At 41.2% G+C, this 17,969-nt stretch overlaps 1 protein-coding gene across 9 annotated transcripts in view; it reads left to right on the plus strand.

Moving 5' to 3' along the window:
* Positions 1 to 17,969, plus strand: part of PTK2 (protein tyrosine kinase 2) — a 373,208-nt gene that overhangs the window by 144,482 nt on the left and 210,757 nt on the right. For all 9 annotated transcript variants that reach the window (XM_043539037.1, XM_043539034.1, XM_043539038.1 and 6 more), the window contains exon 4: positions 1,959 to 2,125. In XM_043539037.1, the coding sequence (XP_043394972.1) occupies positions 1,959 to 2,125 (167 nt within the window). The remainder of the gene's footprint in view (positions 1 to 1,958; positions 2,126 to 17,969) is intronic.

Raw genomic sequence — 17,969 nt, forward strand, 5'->3', positions numbered from 1 at the left:
GAAATATTCTAGATAAAATTTGTTCTTGCTTTATAGGATAATACAAAAGCAAAAAATCATAATATGTATTTAGCGGTTAAGCTCTCAGGCTGGGACATGTTATTTAACACAGCTAACCTGCTGCATGTCGGTGTAGTGCAGTACCATGTATGCCAACTGTGGTATCTATGTACTCAATTTGTGTGTGTATTGACCATTTTTTTAATTCAAAAGAATACGGTCTTGATATTTACTTGATTTTGATGCGATTAGTTACGTGAACAGAAGAGCTATTGCACTCTTCTGGAGTAAGGTGGAGAAAAATTTTGTGTTTTTAAATTGAGGCTGGGATTTCAAAGGGATTTAGGTACCCAGCTCCCACTGGCTTTCAGTGAGAATTAGGCACTTGATTTCCTGGGCCCCATTAGAAAATACCAGGCTGATAGTTCAGGAAGCTCTTGAATCTCCTCATTTCTTTTCTGGACACATACTTGATTATCTACTGTAGGAGTTTCTGACTGTGGCTTATCTGTCAATATTTTTAATTGTTTGTTGGTGTAGAAAATATACAATTTTGCCTTTACTCCATTTCCCAAACTCATCTTTGTCCTATTTCGGTTTGAGTACAACTGCCTTTTCAGAACATTAACCTCTATTTTCATTATTGACGAGGCGCTGTCCTTCATGGACAGATTTCTGAAATGAGCTCTGCATGTTTTGCACTTCGTATGACCTTCAGAAAAAAGTATGCTTGCCAAAATATCAGGCTTTACTTAAGCAAAAATTGCCCTTAGTGTAAGGAGGGGGTTAAATATTTGCCTTTGTACATCTAAAGGCATCTAATATTTGCCTTTGTACATCTACAGCGCTGCTGTTTGTAATCCTGGATATGGGCAACTGTACTCTGCAGTATTTGGTAAAGTATACAAACAGCAGTACATAAAAAGCAGGCTTCTGTTAAATGTGAAAAAACAAACTTCACCAGCTTTAGCACCCTTGTGGTCAGTACCTCAATAGCAAAGCTAAGTGGGACATGAGCGTATTATTTAATTTGTCTTGCCTTTCCTATTTGTAGGCCCCACATCATCTTCACCCCTCTTGCACCTCAGCATACACTATACTAGTGATGGCTCATCAGCCAAAGATCCTGCTGGACTAGAGACGCCCATAAGGGTCAGGTTTTTATAGTATTGCACAGTTTCAAAAGTTGTTTTTCAACCATTTAAACCCTTTGGGGTATAAAATAATGAACTTTGCAGAACTGCCCTACATTGCACAAACTGTTACTTACGTAGCCCCTGTAGTCCTGCTCCCACTCTTGTGGGACTCTATGGCAGATACCTGTGGACTTTTCTTGGACTCTGACTATTCCTTGCCTGGAGATAGTCTAAACTATAATTTATCAAAGGACAAACCAGGGGTAAAATTCTTCTGTTAGAAAAATCTACCTGAGTAGATGCCTCTTGTGTAGGGAATATTTCTGCCTTTGTAGAGATTAATGTTGACCCTCAAGGACAAGTTAGATGGAAAAATCAAGGTTCATGAGTGAATTAACCTTTTACTAAATCCTGTCTGTTCAGGCACAAAAAAAGAGGAAAGCTTATGACTGATTTCCTAATATAGGTGGGGAGTGACTGTCAAGGTTTGCAGAAGAGTTAGAAATATTTAACAAGTACATGTTCTTTTTTTTTAATCTGAAAATCTGCCCTTTTTCCTCCCCAGCATTTTCCCTGTGTAGAGCATATGGTGGCTCAGTTTGGGTAAGATACATGACTGGTACAGATTCATGTAAATCATATAACTAAAAATCCAGAACTGAAATTATGGTTTAAAAATGAGTAACTTCTTTTCTTGCATTCCTAATAAATGTAGCTATGTCGGATTCATTGATTAGCCTTATGTATAAAGTATGATATGATTACCCTTTACAGACATGAACAAAAAGATGTATAACAAATGTGCATTTTTATGTGTTTTAGGGCATAATTCAGAAGATAGTGGACAGTCACAAAGTAAAGAATGTGGCCTGTTATGGATTACGGCTCAGTCACCTGCAATCTGAGGAGGTCCACTGGCTACATCTGGACATGGGTGTATCCAATGTGAGGGAGAGGTTTGAATTAGCCCACCCTCCAGAGGAATGGAAGTAAGATTATAAACCTGTTCAGTTTCAAAATCAAATCATTTTGTTCTATGTGCCATAAACTTTGTATAATCTTCTATTTTATAAAGAAAATCCTATTGCAGAACTCCTGAGAATAGGGCTCGTAGAAAGGGAGACAGCTGCCTATAATTACCCAGCAAAAAGCTAGAAGAAATGAGAACGCGCCCTGGTATTCCAGAGGAAAGGCTCATTAGCTAGAAGGGAATTCTGCCAACAGTGAAGAGCTGATAAATCTAACTTGAGCCTGCAAACCTTGGAGTGGGATAAGAGTAGGATGAGAATTGCTAAATATGTAGTTAGGTCCAGTGAATCATAACATTTAATTGTATCCCTGTTTTAAGCATAAAAACGCTATGATGCATTTAAAAATACTTCTAAAAAGGCATTTTATATTCTCTTTAAAAGAAATTAGGGAAGTGTTGCTAAGCTTCATATAATATAGCCATCGTTTAACTACAACAAATGTTAATTACTCCTGTTTAGAAATGTACAGATTTAGAATGGGTTAAGATTCTCCAGGTGAGATTTAATTGCCAAATCTGTTGTTAATATACAAACCACAGAAGAATGTAGCTCAGTCTGTCTTAGAGTCTGTCTTAAATGGCTTGCTTCTGCAGTGCTAATAGAAGTAAAGAGCAGTAGAAAAACTTTGTCAGAAAAGTGAAGAGATGTCTGAATAAATTCATGGAGCAGATCTACTGAGTAAGAAATTTTCATAGTTAATTCAGGAAAATCCTATGGCCTGTGTTATGCAGGAGGTCAAACTGGATGATCACAGTGATCCCTTCTGGCCATATAATCTATGATTATAATCAGTTTTCTGACCGTAACACACTTTACACAGAATTACTAGTCATTTTAAAATCCACAAATATGTTCTTCTGAAGAACTGTAGTAGAGTTAACAGTCTGCACGTAATTTCTTGAAACTTAAATTGCTAGATAATTTACTAGTAAATGCTTCCCACATTTAGCAAATCTGATCCTGAGAGTTTATTAATTAACTTTTAGGGAGTAGCCTGGATTAGCCTGTCACACTAAATGAGAAAGTTTAAAACATTGGTGTCAGAAATATTGCACATTTTCTTCTGTGTACATGACATTTCATGGCTTCCTGAAGGCTTTAATGATGCAGATTGATTTTTTTTTTTCAATCAAATTTATCATAAATAATAATTTGAAGTATCTTTTGCGGGGGGGAATATTCTGTTCACATAATATGACCAGAATCAAATATGAGATGTGAATAATTTATGCAGTGGAAATTTCTTACCTAGTGTCAAAGTGTCAATTTCATTTGTATTATGTGATGCAACCCATATGTTACACATTACAAAACAAAGTTAATCAGTTTTAAAAGGAAAGTTAGATAATTGTTTTGACGTTTGGGTAAAGAGATTGTGCAAAAACCTCAGACAAGTGTCATGATAAGATATAAATTATTCAGTAGATCTCCAGAGTGTCATTTTATGCTTTATCGAATGCAAGCAGCCTGACATACCTTTTAAACCCATAGAGATTTGCTTTGAATAATCAAAATGTTGCTGTCATATTTGTAATACTATAAAACAGAGTATTTAGGATCAGATGACAGTACTTGTTAAAATATTTAGATTAGTAGAGTAGGAGAGATGTCCTGGAATAGTGCTTGAATTAATATATCTTCCTATAAAATAATAATCCAGTAACTGCTGCTCATCTGGGAATTTTTTAATGATTTTAAGACTGTGTATTCAATATACACGGGAAATGTATTCTCTAATGTTCTTTTAGATCAGTCCAGATGCTTAGATTATACTTCCTCTCAGCAGGAGGAGATAGAAAATAATAATAATTCTTGGAACAAATTCTGTCCCTAACATAAGTGATTTTTGTGATGCTATTGGATACTATTTCCAGTCCTGAGGAGAAAACCTAGCAAAGCAGAATAACAGTAAGGGAGGTGACTCTGTATTCACACCGCACTGCAGTAGACTCCTATGGCTGTGGTTAAGGCTCAGGATAAGTAATAAGTTCAGACCTACAAGGTCAGCCACAGTTTAAGCCAGACATCTCTTCTGTCTTCCCATGGCATTCAGTTCAGCTTTAAGAGCATATATAGCCCAGTTTTACAGCAGTGCCAATGGGTAACCATCCTAATGAAAATTAGCAGAATGCAATTCTGTAGCGAGTGAAGGAGCAAGAAGTAGCTGGCTGTCAGAAGTCCATTGCCCAAGCTTTAAGCTTGCTTTAAGATACCACTATGGCCTTGTCTTCACTGCTGAAAAAGGTACATTTTTTACTCTTTGGCAACTCACACACACGAACTATCCCAAGGTAAAAACACAGTGAAAACAGGACACTTCAGTTTTACTGTGAGGTAAACTAGGTGAGGTCATCTCAAGGCAGCGGGATAGTGCTGATCTTGCCTAGTTTACCGGATGGTAAAACAAAAGTGCCATGTCTTCACCATGTTTTTACCATGAGATAGGTCATGCACACGAGTTATCTGAAGGTAAAAACACACACACCTATTTTAGCAGTGTAGACAAGGTCTTCGACTGTCACAGACCCCCAGATAGGTTCAAAAAGATGTCAGTGAGCACTGGAGACTTTATCAGTGGAACCAAGTGCTTATTTGTTCATTGATAACATTCATTCTATTCAGGAAACGAATGTTGAGGAACACAGCTGTATTGTATACTACAATGACCATTGGCTCTCTCTCATTTCCTCGACATGCAAGATCAAGCATTGCAAACAGAGGTGTGTTATACCAAATTTATGTGCAGATTATACTTTTAATTATTGTAAAACACGTAGTCTCAATTTAATTTGGAAGATTTGTTAATCCAGTAATAAGACAGTTACCATTAGATGCATCCCATTGTTATGTATATTGTTTTTTTAACATTGGTGATGAATCTGCTTTGTTAAAAATTCTTTATAGAAATAACTGATTAGTGCAGTTAAGGAAAAATACAACTTAAAAGATCAAGATTTCAGAAACTTGACAACTTGTCCAGAAGGCAAAGATCAAAAGCTATTTTGTACTGGTGCCTATATTTAGTACAGTAGATTCTCAAATGCACAAAGCCTTGGTAACAAGCAGGGAGAACTGGAGGTCCTGGTGATGTCAAGGAATTATGACATGATTGGAATAACAGAGACTTGGTGGGATAACTCACACGACTGGAGTACTGTCATGGATGGTTATAAACTATTCAGGAAGGACAGGCAGGGCAGAAAAGGTGGGGGAGTAGCAGTGTATGTAAGCAAGCAGTATGACTGCTCAGAGCTCCGGTATGAAACTGCAGAAAAACCTGAGTGTCTCTGGATTAAGTTTAGAAGTGTGAGCAACAAGAGTGATGTAGTGGTGGGAGTCTGCTGGACCAGGGGGATGAGGTGGATGAGGCTTTCTTCCGGCAACTCGCAGAAGCTACTAGATCGCACGCCCTGGTTCTCATGGGCGACTTTAATCATCCTGATATCTGCTGGGAGAGCACTACGGCGGTGCATAGACAATCCAGGAAGTTTTTGGAAAATGTAGGGGACAATTTCCTGGTGCAAGTGCTGGAGGAGCCAACTAGAGGGAGAGCTTTTCTTGACCTGCTGCTCACAAACCGGGAAGAATTAGTAGGGGAAGCAAAAGTGGATGGGAATCTGGGAGGCAGTGACCATGAGTTGGTCGAGTTCAGGATCCTGACACAGGGAAGAAAGGTAAGCAGCAGAATACGGACCCTGGACTTCAGGAAAGCAGATGTCGACTCCCTCAGGGAACTGATGGGTAGGATCCCCTGGGGGGATAACATGAGGGGGAAAGGAGTCCAGGAGAGCTGGCTGTATTTCAAGGAATCCCTATTGAGGTTACAGGGACAAACCATCCCAATGTGTCAAAAGAATAGTAAATATGGCAGGCGACCAGCTTGGCTTAACAGTGAAATCCTTGCGGATCTTAAACATAAAAAAGAAGCTTACAAGAAGTGGAAGATTGGACAAATGACCAGGGAAGAGTATAAAAATATTGCTCGGGCATGTAGGAATGAAATCAGGAGGGCCAAATCGCACCTGGAGCTGCAGCTAGCATGAGATGTTAAGAGTAACAAGAAGGGTTTCTTCAGGTATGTTGGCAACAAGAAGAAAGCCAAGGAAAGTGTGGGCCTCTTACTGAATGAGGGAGGCAACCTAGTGACAGAGGATGTGGAAAAAGCTAATGTACTCAATGCTTTTTTTGCCTCTGTCTTCACGAACAAGGTCAGCTCCCAGACTGCTGCGCTGGCCAACACAGCATGGGGAGTAGGTGGCCAGCCCTCTGTGAAGAAAGAAGTGGTTCGGGACTATTTAGAAAAGCTGGACGAGCACAAGTCCATGGGGCCGGATGTGTTGCATCCGAGAGTGCTAAAGGAGTTGGCGGCTGTGATTGCAGAGCCATTGGCCATTATCTTTGAAAACTCATGGCGATCGGGGGGAGTCCCGGGTGACTGGAAAAAGGCTAATGTAGTGCCAATCTTTAAAAAAGGGAAGAAGGAGGATCCTGGGAACTACAGGCCAGTCAGCCTCACCTCAGTCCCTGGAAAAATCATGGAGCAGGTCCTCAAGGAATCAATCCTGAAGCACTTAGAGGAGAGGAAAGTGATCAGGAAAAGTCAGTACGGATTCACCAAGGGAAGGTCATGCCTGACTAATCTAATCGTCTTCTATGATGAGATTACTGGTTCTGTGAATGAAGGGAAAGCAGTGGATGTATTGTTCCTTGAGTTTAGCAAAGCTTTTGACACGGTCTCCCACAGTATTCTTGCCAGCAAGTTAAAGAAATATGGGCTGGATGAATGCACTATAAGGTGGGTAGAAAGTTGGCTAGATTGTCAGGCTCAACAGGTAGTGATCAATGGCTCCATGTCTAGTTGGCAGCCGGTATCAAGTGGAGTGCCCAAGGGTTGGTCCTGGGGCCGGTTTTGTTCAATATCTTCATAAATGATCTGGAGGGTGGTGTGGATTGCACTCTCAGCAAATTTGCGGATGATACTAAACTAGGAGGAGTGGTAGATACGGTGGCAGGTAGGGATAGGATACAGAGGGACCTAGACAAATTGGAGGATTGGGCCAAAAGAAATCTGATGAGGTTCAACAAGGATAAGTGCCATCACCTTGCCAGTTATTCCCCATTTTGTAGTTGTGTATTTTATTTTTCCTTCCTACATAAAGTATTTTGCATTTGTCTTTATTAAATTTCATTGTGTTGAATTCAGACCATTCTCCAATTTGTCAACGTTGTTTTGAATTCTCATCCTATTCTCCAAAGTGCTTGCAACACTTCCCAGCTTGGTGTCATCTGCAGATATTATAAGCATGCTCTCCATTCCATTATCCAAGTCATTAATGAAAATATTGAATAATACCGAACCCAGGATGACCCTTGCATGACACCTATAGATATGTCCTCCCACTTAGCGAACTATTGATAACTCCTGTTTGAGTATATTCTTCCAAAAAGTTTTGCACCCACCTTATAGTAATATCATCTAGATTGCATTTCCCTCACTTGTTTACGGGAATGTCATGTGGGACTCGGTCAAAAGTCTTTCTAAAATCAAGGTATATCACATCTACTGCTTCCCCCCCATCCACTAGGCCAGTAAACCTATCAGAGAAGGAAATTAGGTTTGCTTGGCCTGATTTCTTCTTGACAAGTTCATGCTAGCTATTTCTTATAACCCTGTCATTCTCTAAGTGCTTACAGACTAATTGTTGAATAATTTGTTCCTTTCCAGGTTAGGGTGACTGGTCTGTAGTTGTCCAGGTCCTCTTTGTTCCACTTTTTAAAGATAGTATTATGCTTCCCCTTCTCCAGTCCTCTGGGACCATCCATCCTTCATGAGTTCTCAAAGATAGTTGTTAATGGTTCTGAGATGGCTTCAGCTAGTTCCTCAAGTACCCTAGAATGAATTCCATCAAGCCCTACCATCTTGAATTCATATAACTTATTTAAATATTCTTTAACCTGTTCTTTCCCAATTTTGGCTTGCATTCCTTTTGCCTTGTTATTACCTATTGTGTCGAGTATCTGGTCATCATCAACCTTTTTAGTAAAGACTGAAGCAAAATAGGCATTAAACACCTCAACATACCTGATGTTGTTAGTTATTAGTTCTTGTCAAGGTTCCTTCCCCACTCTGAACTCTAGGGTACAGATGTGGAGATCTGCATGAAAGACTCCCTAAGCTTATTCTTACCAGCTTAGGTTAAAAACTTCCTCAAGGTACAAACTTTGCCTTGTCCTTGAACCCTATGCTGCCACCACCAAGCGTATTAAACAAAGAACAGGGAAAGAGCCCACTTGGAAACGTCTCCCCCCTCCCCTCCCCAAAAAAATATTCCCCCAAGCCCTACACTCCCTTTCCTGGGGAAGGCTTGATAAAAATCCTTACCAGTTTGCATAGGTGAACACAGACCGAAACCCTTGGATCTTAAGAACAATGAAAAAGCAATCAGGTTCTTAAAAGAAGAATTTTAATTAAAGAAAAAGTAAAAGAATCATCTCTGTAAAATCAGGATGGTAAATACCTTACAGAGTAATCAGATTCAAAACATAGAGAATCCCTCTAGGCAAAACCTTAAGTTACAAAAAGACACAAAAACAGGAATATACATTTCATTCAGCACAACTATTTTTACCAACCATTAAACAAAAGAAAATCTAACTCATTTCTAGCTAGATTGCTTACTAACTTTTTACAGGAGTTCTGAAGAGCATTCCTGGTCTGGTCCCGGCAAAAGCATCATACAGACAGACTGACCCTTTGTGCCCCCCCCCTCCCCCCCGTCCCATCAGCTTTGAAAGTATCTTGTCTCCTCATTGGTCATTTTGGTCAGGTGGCAGCGAGGTTATCTTAGCTTCTTAACCCTTTACAGGTGAAAGGGTTTTGCCCCTGGCCAGGAGGGATTTTATAGTTCCGTATACAGAAAGGTGGTTACCCTTCCCTTTATATTTATGACATTTCTCTTTCCCTGTTATGTGGCAGACTTACACTTTCCTTCATCTTTCTCTTGCTCCTAACGCATTTAACGAACCTCCCCTGACTGCCTTTTATGTCATTTGCTAAGTGTAACTCATTTTTACCTTAGCCTTTCTGTATTTGTCTCTACACATTTGTGCTGTTTTTTTGTACACCTTCTTATCAGTTTGTCCGTGTTTCCATTTTCATAGGATTCCATTTGGATTTCCAAATCATTAAAGAGTTCCTGATAGAACATATTGGCCTCTAATCATTCTTCCGATCTTTCCTTCACACAAGGACAGTTTACAGTTGTGCTTTTAATATTGTTGTCTTGAGAAACCGCCAGCTCTCCTGAACTCCTTTTTCCTTTAGATTTTCTTCCTATGGGACCTTACCTACCAGTTCTCTGAGTTTAAAGTTTCAAAGTCCATTGTTCTTTTTCTGCTGCTCTCATGCCATCTTTTGTTAGAATCATGAAATCTGTCATGAAGCATGATCACTTTAATCCAAATTGCCTTCCACCTTCAGATTTGCTACTGACTCAACCCCGATGATCAGAATCAAATCTAAAATGGCTGTCCACCCTCCGCTTTCTGAAACAAAAAGTTGTTTTAATAACTTATTGGAAATTTTGTGTTTTGCCATATTAGTCTTCCAACAGTCTGGATAGTTAAAATTGCCCGTTACTGCTAGGTACTGTGTTCTGGATATTTCTTATTTCAAAAAAATAAAAATTTCTTGCACAGTATTTTAAAATTCTGCATATTTTATTTGTCAAAATGAGACTATATAATCATACCAGTTTCAATTATTTTGGTAATTTATTTCAAAATACCTGTCAGGATATCTGTAACAATTCAAAGACACACAAAAATTCTCTCAGGAGTAGAGAGTTAAAGAAACCCCTACAACAACCCAGTTCCTGTTTCTCTGCCCCATACCCTGCCAGAGCCCTGCCGGGGGGGGCAGACACTCAGACTTCCTCTTTCAGAGCCCAGCTATGGGGCACCCCCCAGCTCAGACACTTGCATCCCCTCCTCCACCTTCCCCCATAGCCCAGCCACGGGGGACCCCCCAGAGCCCAGGGAGAGAAACAGCTTGATACTGGATCCTGGGCTTGTGTGGAGTTTCCTGCACGCCGCCTCCTTCTTTCAGGGTGTGCCGGGAACTGCAGATGCCCCAAACCCTCCATTTCTGTCCCTTTGTCCCTCTGTGAGCTGGGCTCTGCTGGGTCCTGTGTCCCCTAGTGGTGGCCAGCAGCTCTGCAGCCCGTTTCTGTGAGGCGGAAAAGGAAATTCTGTGTACACATTCTATATAGTGCATTGGCACAGAATTCCCACAGGACTAACTTCTGTTGTTTGTTTTAGAAAAGCCTCATCTATCTCCTCTTCCTGATTTGGTGGTCTACAGTAGACTCTTACCATGACATCACCCCTATTTTTTACCCTTTCTGTCTTTACCTAGAGACTTGCAATTTGTCTGCTTCTCACATCCTTCTGGACTGCCCAATAAGTGCATATATTCTTGATGTATAATGCAGCACCTCCTCCCTTTTTATCATATCTGTCCTTCCTCAACAACCTATACCCCATCTGTACCATAATCCAGTCATGAGACTCATCCCACCAAGTCTCTGCTGCTAATTAAGTCAGAATTTAGTTTATGTACTAATACTTCCAGATCTTCCAGTTTGTTTCCCATACTCCTTGCATTTGTTTATAGGCATGTAAGATATTGAGCAGATTCCTCCACTGATTTCCCTCTGTTTCTCCCATGACTCTATAATTTTCCATGTCCCCCCTAACATCTAGCCCTGTGTTAAGGTTGCCTTTTTTAAGATTATTTGTGGGCTTTTGTCACCTGCCACCTTTAAATCTAGTTTAAGTCCTCCTCACTAGGTTGCCATGTTAGGGTGCAAAGATGCTCTTCCCCTTCTTAGTCAGGTGGACCCCCATGTCTTCCCAGCAGACCTTCTTTCCAGAACAGCATCCTGTGGTTGAGGAAGCTGAAGCCCTCCCTTTGGCATATCTTTGCAGACATGCATTCATCTTCAAGATGCACATGTCCCTACCTGGGCCCTTACCCTCAACTGGGATGATGAACAAGAATACAAACTATGTCCCTGATTTCTTGACCTCACTCCCAGAGCCCTGTAGTCACTGCTGATCTGCTCAGGGTCATATCTGATAATACCATTAGTGCCCACATGCATGAGCATTCTGGGGTAGTGGTCAGAGGGATGGATGAGCCTCAGCAGCCTTTCTGTAACTTCTCCGATGTGCAACATCTCCAGGCAGGAAGCACACGTCCCCGGGACGTCAGGTCAGGTCAGGAGATGGTTGCCTCCACCCACCTGGGGGGAGTACTAAAACACTACCACCTTATATTCCCCCTTGGGTGAGATGGCCATGAGCCTCCCAGCTTTGGGGGCAAGGGGTTCCTCCTCAGCCACTGGGATCTGTCCGTCACCTCCTGTTGCGGGTATAGCACACCAGTTCTTCACATGGATGAAGATGGCCAGCAGCCAGTGTCCTCCCCATAGAGCAGCTGGTTCGCCTTCCTTCTCTCGTGCTTCTGTGGTTGCCTAATATCCTCCATCCCAGATGTTTCCAGGTGTGTCCTGTCAATGAAGTCCCTCACACTCCTGGATGCTACACAGTTGAGCCACCTCCTCCTGCAGCTTTCTAGCCTGTTTCCTGTGGGACTCCACCAACCAACAGCTCTTACACCCAGGTTATTCCCCCTGCCTGGCTTTCATCAGCAGGAACATACAAACTGCATTCCCAGCAAGTCAAGACTAGGGCCTGGGTGGAAGTCTCCAGGGTCAGGATGACTGGCTGGCAGTGTGGGGGCACAGGTGCAAGCAGAGGAAGAGCTATCAGTGATGTTGGCAACATGCCGTTTTCCTCCATTAACGGTTCTTCCTTGTAGAATTCTTGCAAATTAAGGAAGGGGAGTGGGGAACACACAACCATGCTTCCCTGTCTTTCTTTGCTGGCAAGCTCAGCTCGCTGACTCCCTTAGCCTCCCATCTGCCTTCGTCTCACCAGCCATGTGTCTTAAAACGTCAAACACTTTGGAATGACAGAATCTGTATAAATGTAAGATGAATGGTTAACCAGCCAATATATTTTAAGTTAATTGTCTTGTGAGTGACTCTACCATATTTTATTCTTAGAGGTGGTTTAGAATGAATCTCACTGTATTCAGTAAATGTTTACTCTTATGTTGAGATGTGGAAAGAAGAAGAGGTATTTTTTTTTATTGGAGGACTATTCACATTAAATTGATGGCATTAAAGAAGATATGTGATGGTTTCCTAAGGTTACAAAAGTACAATAAAGAATAGATTAAATTGTATGATTTACAGAGAGATATGAAGTGTGTAACCCACTTGAATTTTCAGTTCCCATTCAAACAAGGGAAGGAGAAACCAGCTTTGGTTGTAAATAGGTGGGGTTTCTGTGCTACCATAGTGGGGTTTTGAGTTAAATGGGGATTAAAATTGAAAAACTTTCCTTGTCTGAAGGAAAAGAAATAATCTGTTCTGTTTTTTTCCTCAATGTGTGGGATTACTCAACCAGGCAAAAAGGCAGCCATTAATCCCATTATAACTGACATCCCAAGATTAATGATGAGAATTTCTAAAGAAGTTCTGAGCATCTCATTAGCAGAAAGATACTTGAAGGGAGTTGAGAGAACAGCAATAAAAATTATTATGGGGTTGTAGAGAATGATTTATTAGGAAAGATTAAAAGAACTAAATATCTGTATCTTGCTTAGTAAATGCTCATGGGGTGACAGCAGTTTACAAACATGTGAAGGGTAGTAGCGTCAGGGAAGGAGAGGTGTTATGTACAATTGTTCAAAGACATGTATGAAGTTAAGAGAAAGAACATGTAAAATGTAGATCACCACAGACGTCTGGACCATGAGTAATTATTATACTGCAGAATAGTCTACCATGGGAAATGCTGGAAGTGCCATTGACACTAGTATGTTGGGCATGGTTAGGGAACAATTCTCATTGAAAGGGACAGAGACTGTCACCCAACAGGACTGTCTCATCTCCTGTTTGTACCTTATGCTTCTGTAATTCAGTACTGTCTTGGCTAATTAATCTTCTGTTGTATGATGGAGATGGGTTTCTTAAGTCTATATCAAGATACAGATATATGTAGAGTTCAGTAGCTCAAGTTATCTTGGTTTTTTTTGTTTTGTTTTTTTAAATCTGTCCTTATAATTCTGTTTTAGCCACAGTATATTACATGTTGTAATAAAAGGCAAAGTAAAATGGAAACTAAATATTGTACTAGTCTACCTGAAGCTTTTAGCTTTGCATTAGAGTTACTTTTAAAATTAAATTGTACGTTAAATAATGAGTGTTTTAATTTTCTCTGATGCAGTTGGTGACATACATGATGAGAAACTATAGTACATGCTCCTTTGCCTTTATATTATGCTTCTTGGTATATTTTATGGTTCGATTTAACCTCAACCTCCTCCTTAAGGTTGTATTTAATCACTAGGATGCTGAAATCACATGAGATGGATAACAATTCCCTTCTTGTACAAAAGAGGGGGTAATAAAAGATTGCGGAAAAAGCAGTTTTTAGAGAAACAAAAACTTATAAAAAATTTAAAATCTAGAAAGCTAGTATGTGGATGAAGACTGAAGATCCATCAAGCAATAGAAGGGAAAAATAAGACAAGGAGAGAGAAAAGGGGGAAAATAGTTGCTTTTTAAACAGGAAATTTGCTTTGTTCTACATTTGACTCCGCGGTGTAGCTTAGTGGTGATTTGGCTTTTTCCAGTGGAGAAATAAACTTCCTTCAATTTTTCTGGTTTTGGACAAGGTATGGATGACACTACCTTGCCTCTCCAGACATGAGCCCACACATGCTACAGGGTGGTCTAAGTTTTTGGTTGGGGAAAAAAAAAGGACTATTTTTGTTTATATTTTGCTGTACATCATGCAGCTGTCTTTTTATATCTCTGAATCTGAAGATTCATTGGGTTTTTTTAAATGTTTGTTTCATTTTAGCCAAAGACTGAGCATGCACTTTGTGTTTTTGAAGAGAACCTCAAAATATCAAGAAAAATTAACTGAGTATTGTAAATCCATAGTTTTATATATATAATAAAATGTTTATATATATTATTCACCATAGATTGAGTATTCAACAGTAGAAATAGGCAACGCAGCAAATCAAAATTCTGTAACTGTTCGTCATTTTTGTGGGGCTGGGATTCATTACATGTTCAAACAAGTTAATGTGATTTTAATCAATAACTTTGTCTTGTCAGGTATGTGTGCCTTAACTTGCAATCCTTAACATTATTTTCTATAAATTGCTAAGCAGCCTGTCCTATCCTGCTGAAACCAGCAATATAAAATTTCACAACAAAAGCTTGTCACTGTGCAAAAACCATTAAATATATGGTTTTAAAATGTTTCTAATTACAGTAAAGATTATGTAGCTGGCCAGCTTGCTAAAATGGTATGGTGTTTGTGATAATGCTAGTTTTACACTGAATGAGACTATTACTTAGATTCTAAGATCTTCAGGGTAGGAACCACCTGATAGGAGTCTTTAGGTGCCACTGCAGTACCAATAATTAATAATATCCAATCAGTTTCCAAACAGTTTTACTATTTATAAACAAAAACTTTAGGGAGATCTAAAACTCTGGCATAGCCAGTAAATCAAAGTGACCCATAGTCCTGCCTCTCTGGACCTCCTGCTGTAATTGAATGGTGTGGCAATGTCATGGTGGGATTTAGATTTTTGACAGGTTTCAGAGTAACAGCCGTGTTAGTCTGTATTCGTAAAAAGAAAAGGAGTACTTGTGGCACCTTAGAGACTAACCAGTTTATTTGAGCATGAGCTTTCGTGAGCTACAGCTCACTTCATCGGATGCATAGCATATCGTGGAAACTGCAGAAGACATTATATACACACAGAGACCATGAAACAAAACTTCCTCCCACCCCACTCCCCCGCTGGCAACAGCTTATCTAAAGTGATCATCAAGTAGAGCCATTTCCAGCACAAATCCAGGTTTTCTCACCTTCCCCCCCCCCCCCCCCCACACACATACAAACTCACTCTCCTGCTGGCAACAGCCCATCCCCCTTTGAAACCCCTCTTTATGATGCGCATGATAATCAAGGTGGGTCACCTCCAGCACTAATCCAGGTTTTCTCACCCCCCCCCCCCCACACACCTCCCCCTCCAAAAACCACACACACAGACTCATTCTCCTGCTGGCAACAGCTCATCTTACAATGTGCACAGCAATAATCCAAGTTTAACCAGAATGTCTTGGGGGGGGTTTTGCAGGAAAAAAACAAGGGGAGACAGGCTACCTTGCATAATGACTTAGCCACTCCCAGTCTCTATTCAAGCCCAAATTAATAGTATCCAATTTGCAAATGAATTCCAATTCAGCAGTTTCTCGCTGGAGTCTGGATTTGAAGTTTTTTTGCTTTAAGATAGCGACCCTCATGTCTGTGATTGCGTGACCAGAGAGATTGAAGTGTTCTCCGACTGGTTTATGAATGTTATAATTCTTGACATCTGATTTGTGTCCATTTATTCTTTTACGTAGAGACTGTCCAGTTTGACCAATGTACATGGCAGAGGGGCATTGCTGGCACATGATGGCATATATCACATTGGTGGATGTGCAGGTGAACGAGCCTCTGATAGTGTGTCTGATGTTATTAGGCCCTGTGATGGTGTCCCCTGAATAGATATGTGGGCACAGTTGGCAACGGGCTTTGTTGCAAGGATAGGTTTCTGGGTTAGTGGTCCTGTTGTGTGGTATGTGGTTGCTGGTGAGTATTTGCTTCAGGTTGGGGGGCTGTCTGTAGGCAAGGACTGGCCTGTCTCCCAAGATTTGTGAGAGTGTTGGGACATCCTTCAGGATAGGTTGTCTCTGTCTGAGGGGTTGGAGCAAATGCGGTTGTATCGATGGTCACATAAACACCACCCTATACCGGAAACCTACTGACCGCTATTCCTACCTACATGCCTCCAGCTTTCACCCTGACCACACCACACGATCCATCGTCTACAGCCAAGTTCTGCGATACAACCGCATTTGCTCCAACCCCTCAGACAGAGACAAACACCTACAAGATCTCTATCAAGCATTCTTACAACTACAGTACCCACCTGCGGAAGTGAAGAAACAGATTGATAGAGCCAGAAGAGTTCCCAGGAGTCACCTACTACAGGACAGGCCTAACAAAGAAAATAACAGAACGCCACTAGCCGTCACCTTCAGCCCCCAACTAAAACCCCTCCAACGCATTATTAAGGATCTACAACCTATCCTGAAGGATGACCCAACACTCTCACAAATCTTGGGAGACAGGCCAGTCCTTGCCTACAGACAGCCCCCCAACCTGAAGCAAATACTCACCAGCAACCACATACCACACAACAGAACCACTAACCCAGGAACCTATCCTTGCAACAAAGCCCGTTGCCAACTGTGCCCACATATCTATTCAGGGGACACCATCACAGGGCCTAATCACATCAGCCACAGTATCAGAGGCTCGTTCACCTGCACATCCACCAATGTGATATATGCCATCATGTGCCAGCAATGCCCCTCTGCCATGTACATTGGTCAAACTGGACAGTCTCTACGTAAAAGAATAAATGGACACAAATCAGATGTCAAGAATTATAACATTCATAAACCAGTCGGAGAACACTTCAATCTCTCTGGTCACGCAATCACAGACATGAGGGTCGCTATCTTAAAGCAAAAAAACTTCAAATCCAGACTCCAGCGAGAAACTGCTGAATTGGAATTCATTTGCAAATTGGATACTATTAATTTGGGCTTGAATAGAGACTGGGAGTGGCTAAGTCATTATGCAAGGTAGCCTGTCTCCCCTTGTTTTTTTCCTGCAAACCCCCCCCCCAAGACGTTCTGGTTAAACTTGGATTATTGCTGTGCACATTGTAAGATGAGCTGTTGCCAGCAGGAGAATGAGTCTGTGTGTGTGGTTTTTGGAGGGGGGGGTGAGAAAACCTGGATTAGTGCTGGAGGTGACCCACCTTGATTATCATGCGCATTATAAAGAGGGGTTTCAAAGGGGGATGGGCTGTTGCCAGCAGGAGAGTGAGTTTGTATGTGTGTGTGGGGGGGGGGGGGGGGGGCGAAGGGTGAGAAAACCTGGATTTGTGCTGGAAATGGCTCTACTTGATGATCACTTTAGATAAGCTGTTGCCAGCGGGGGAGTGGGGTGGGAGGAAGTTTTGTTTCATGGTCTCTGTGTGTATATAATGTCTTCTGCAGTTTCCACGATATGCTATGCATCCGATGAAGTGAGCTGTAGCTCACGAAAGCTCATGCTCAAATAAACTGGTTAGTCTCTAAGGTGCCACAAGTACTCCTTTTCTTTTTAGATTTTTGAGTTACTAAATGCACCTCAGTACCCTAATATGGGATACGCCTATCTGTTAGGAAATCCTCCTATAGGTAAATCCCAACAATTCCATTGAGGTAGTCCCAGGAATAGATATTGCAGCACCTTTATTTGATAAGAGATTGAGCCTTTTCCAGCTGAAAATGAGCCTTTGGCTAATGCACAGGTTGTGGCTCCCTGATGGGCTATACCAGTTGCCATTTTCACTTGGAACAGCACCTGTGTACTCACTTTTGCCAGCTGTGCATTAAACATTCATGCTTGTGCTAACCAAGAAACCTAATAATTGTTACTTGCTCAGACCAGTAGTCCATCATCTTAGCTTCAGCTGCTACCACCACCTACAGCGGGGCCTGGCAGCCCATCCAGGTCTGTGAAGCCAATGCCTCAGTCCTTA

Source organism: Chelonia mydas, chromosome 2 (assembly GCF_015237465.2).
Source record: "Chelonia mydas isolate rCheMyd1 chromosome 2, rCheMyd1.pri.v2, whole genome shotgun sequence".
Taxonomy (NCBI): Eukaryota; Metazoa; Chordata; order Testudines; family Cheloniidae; genus Chelonia; species Chelonia mydas.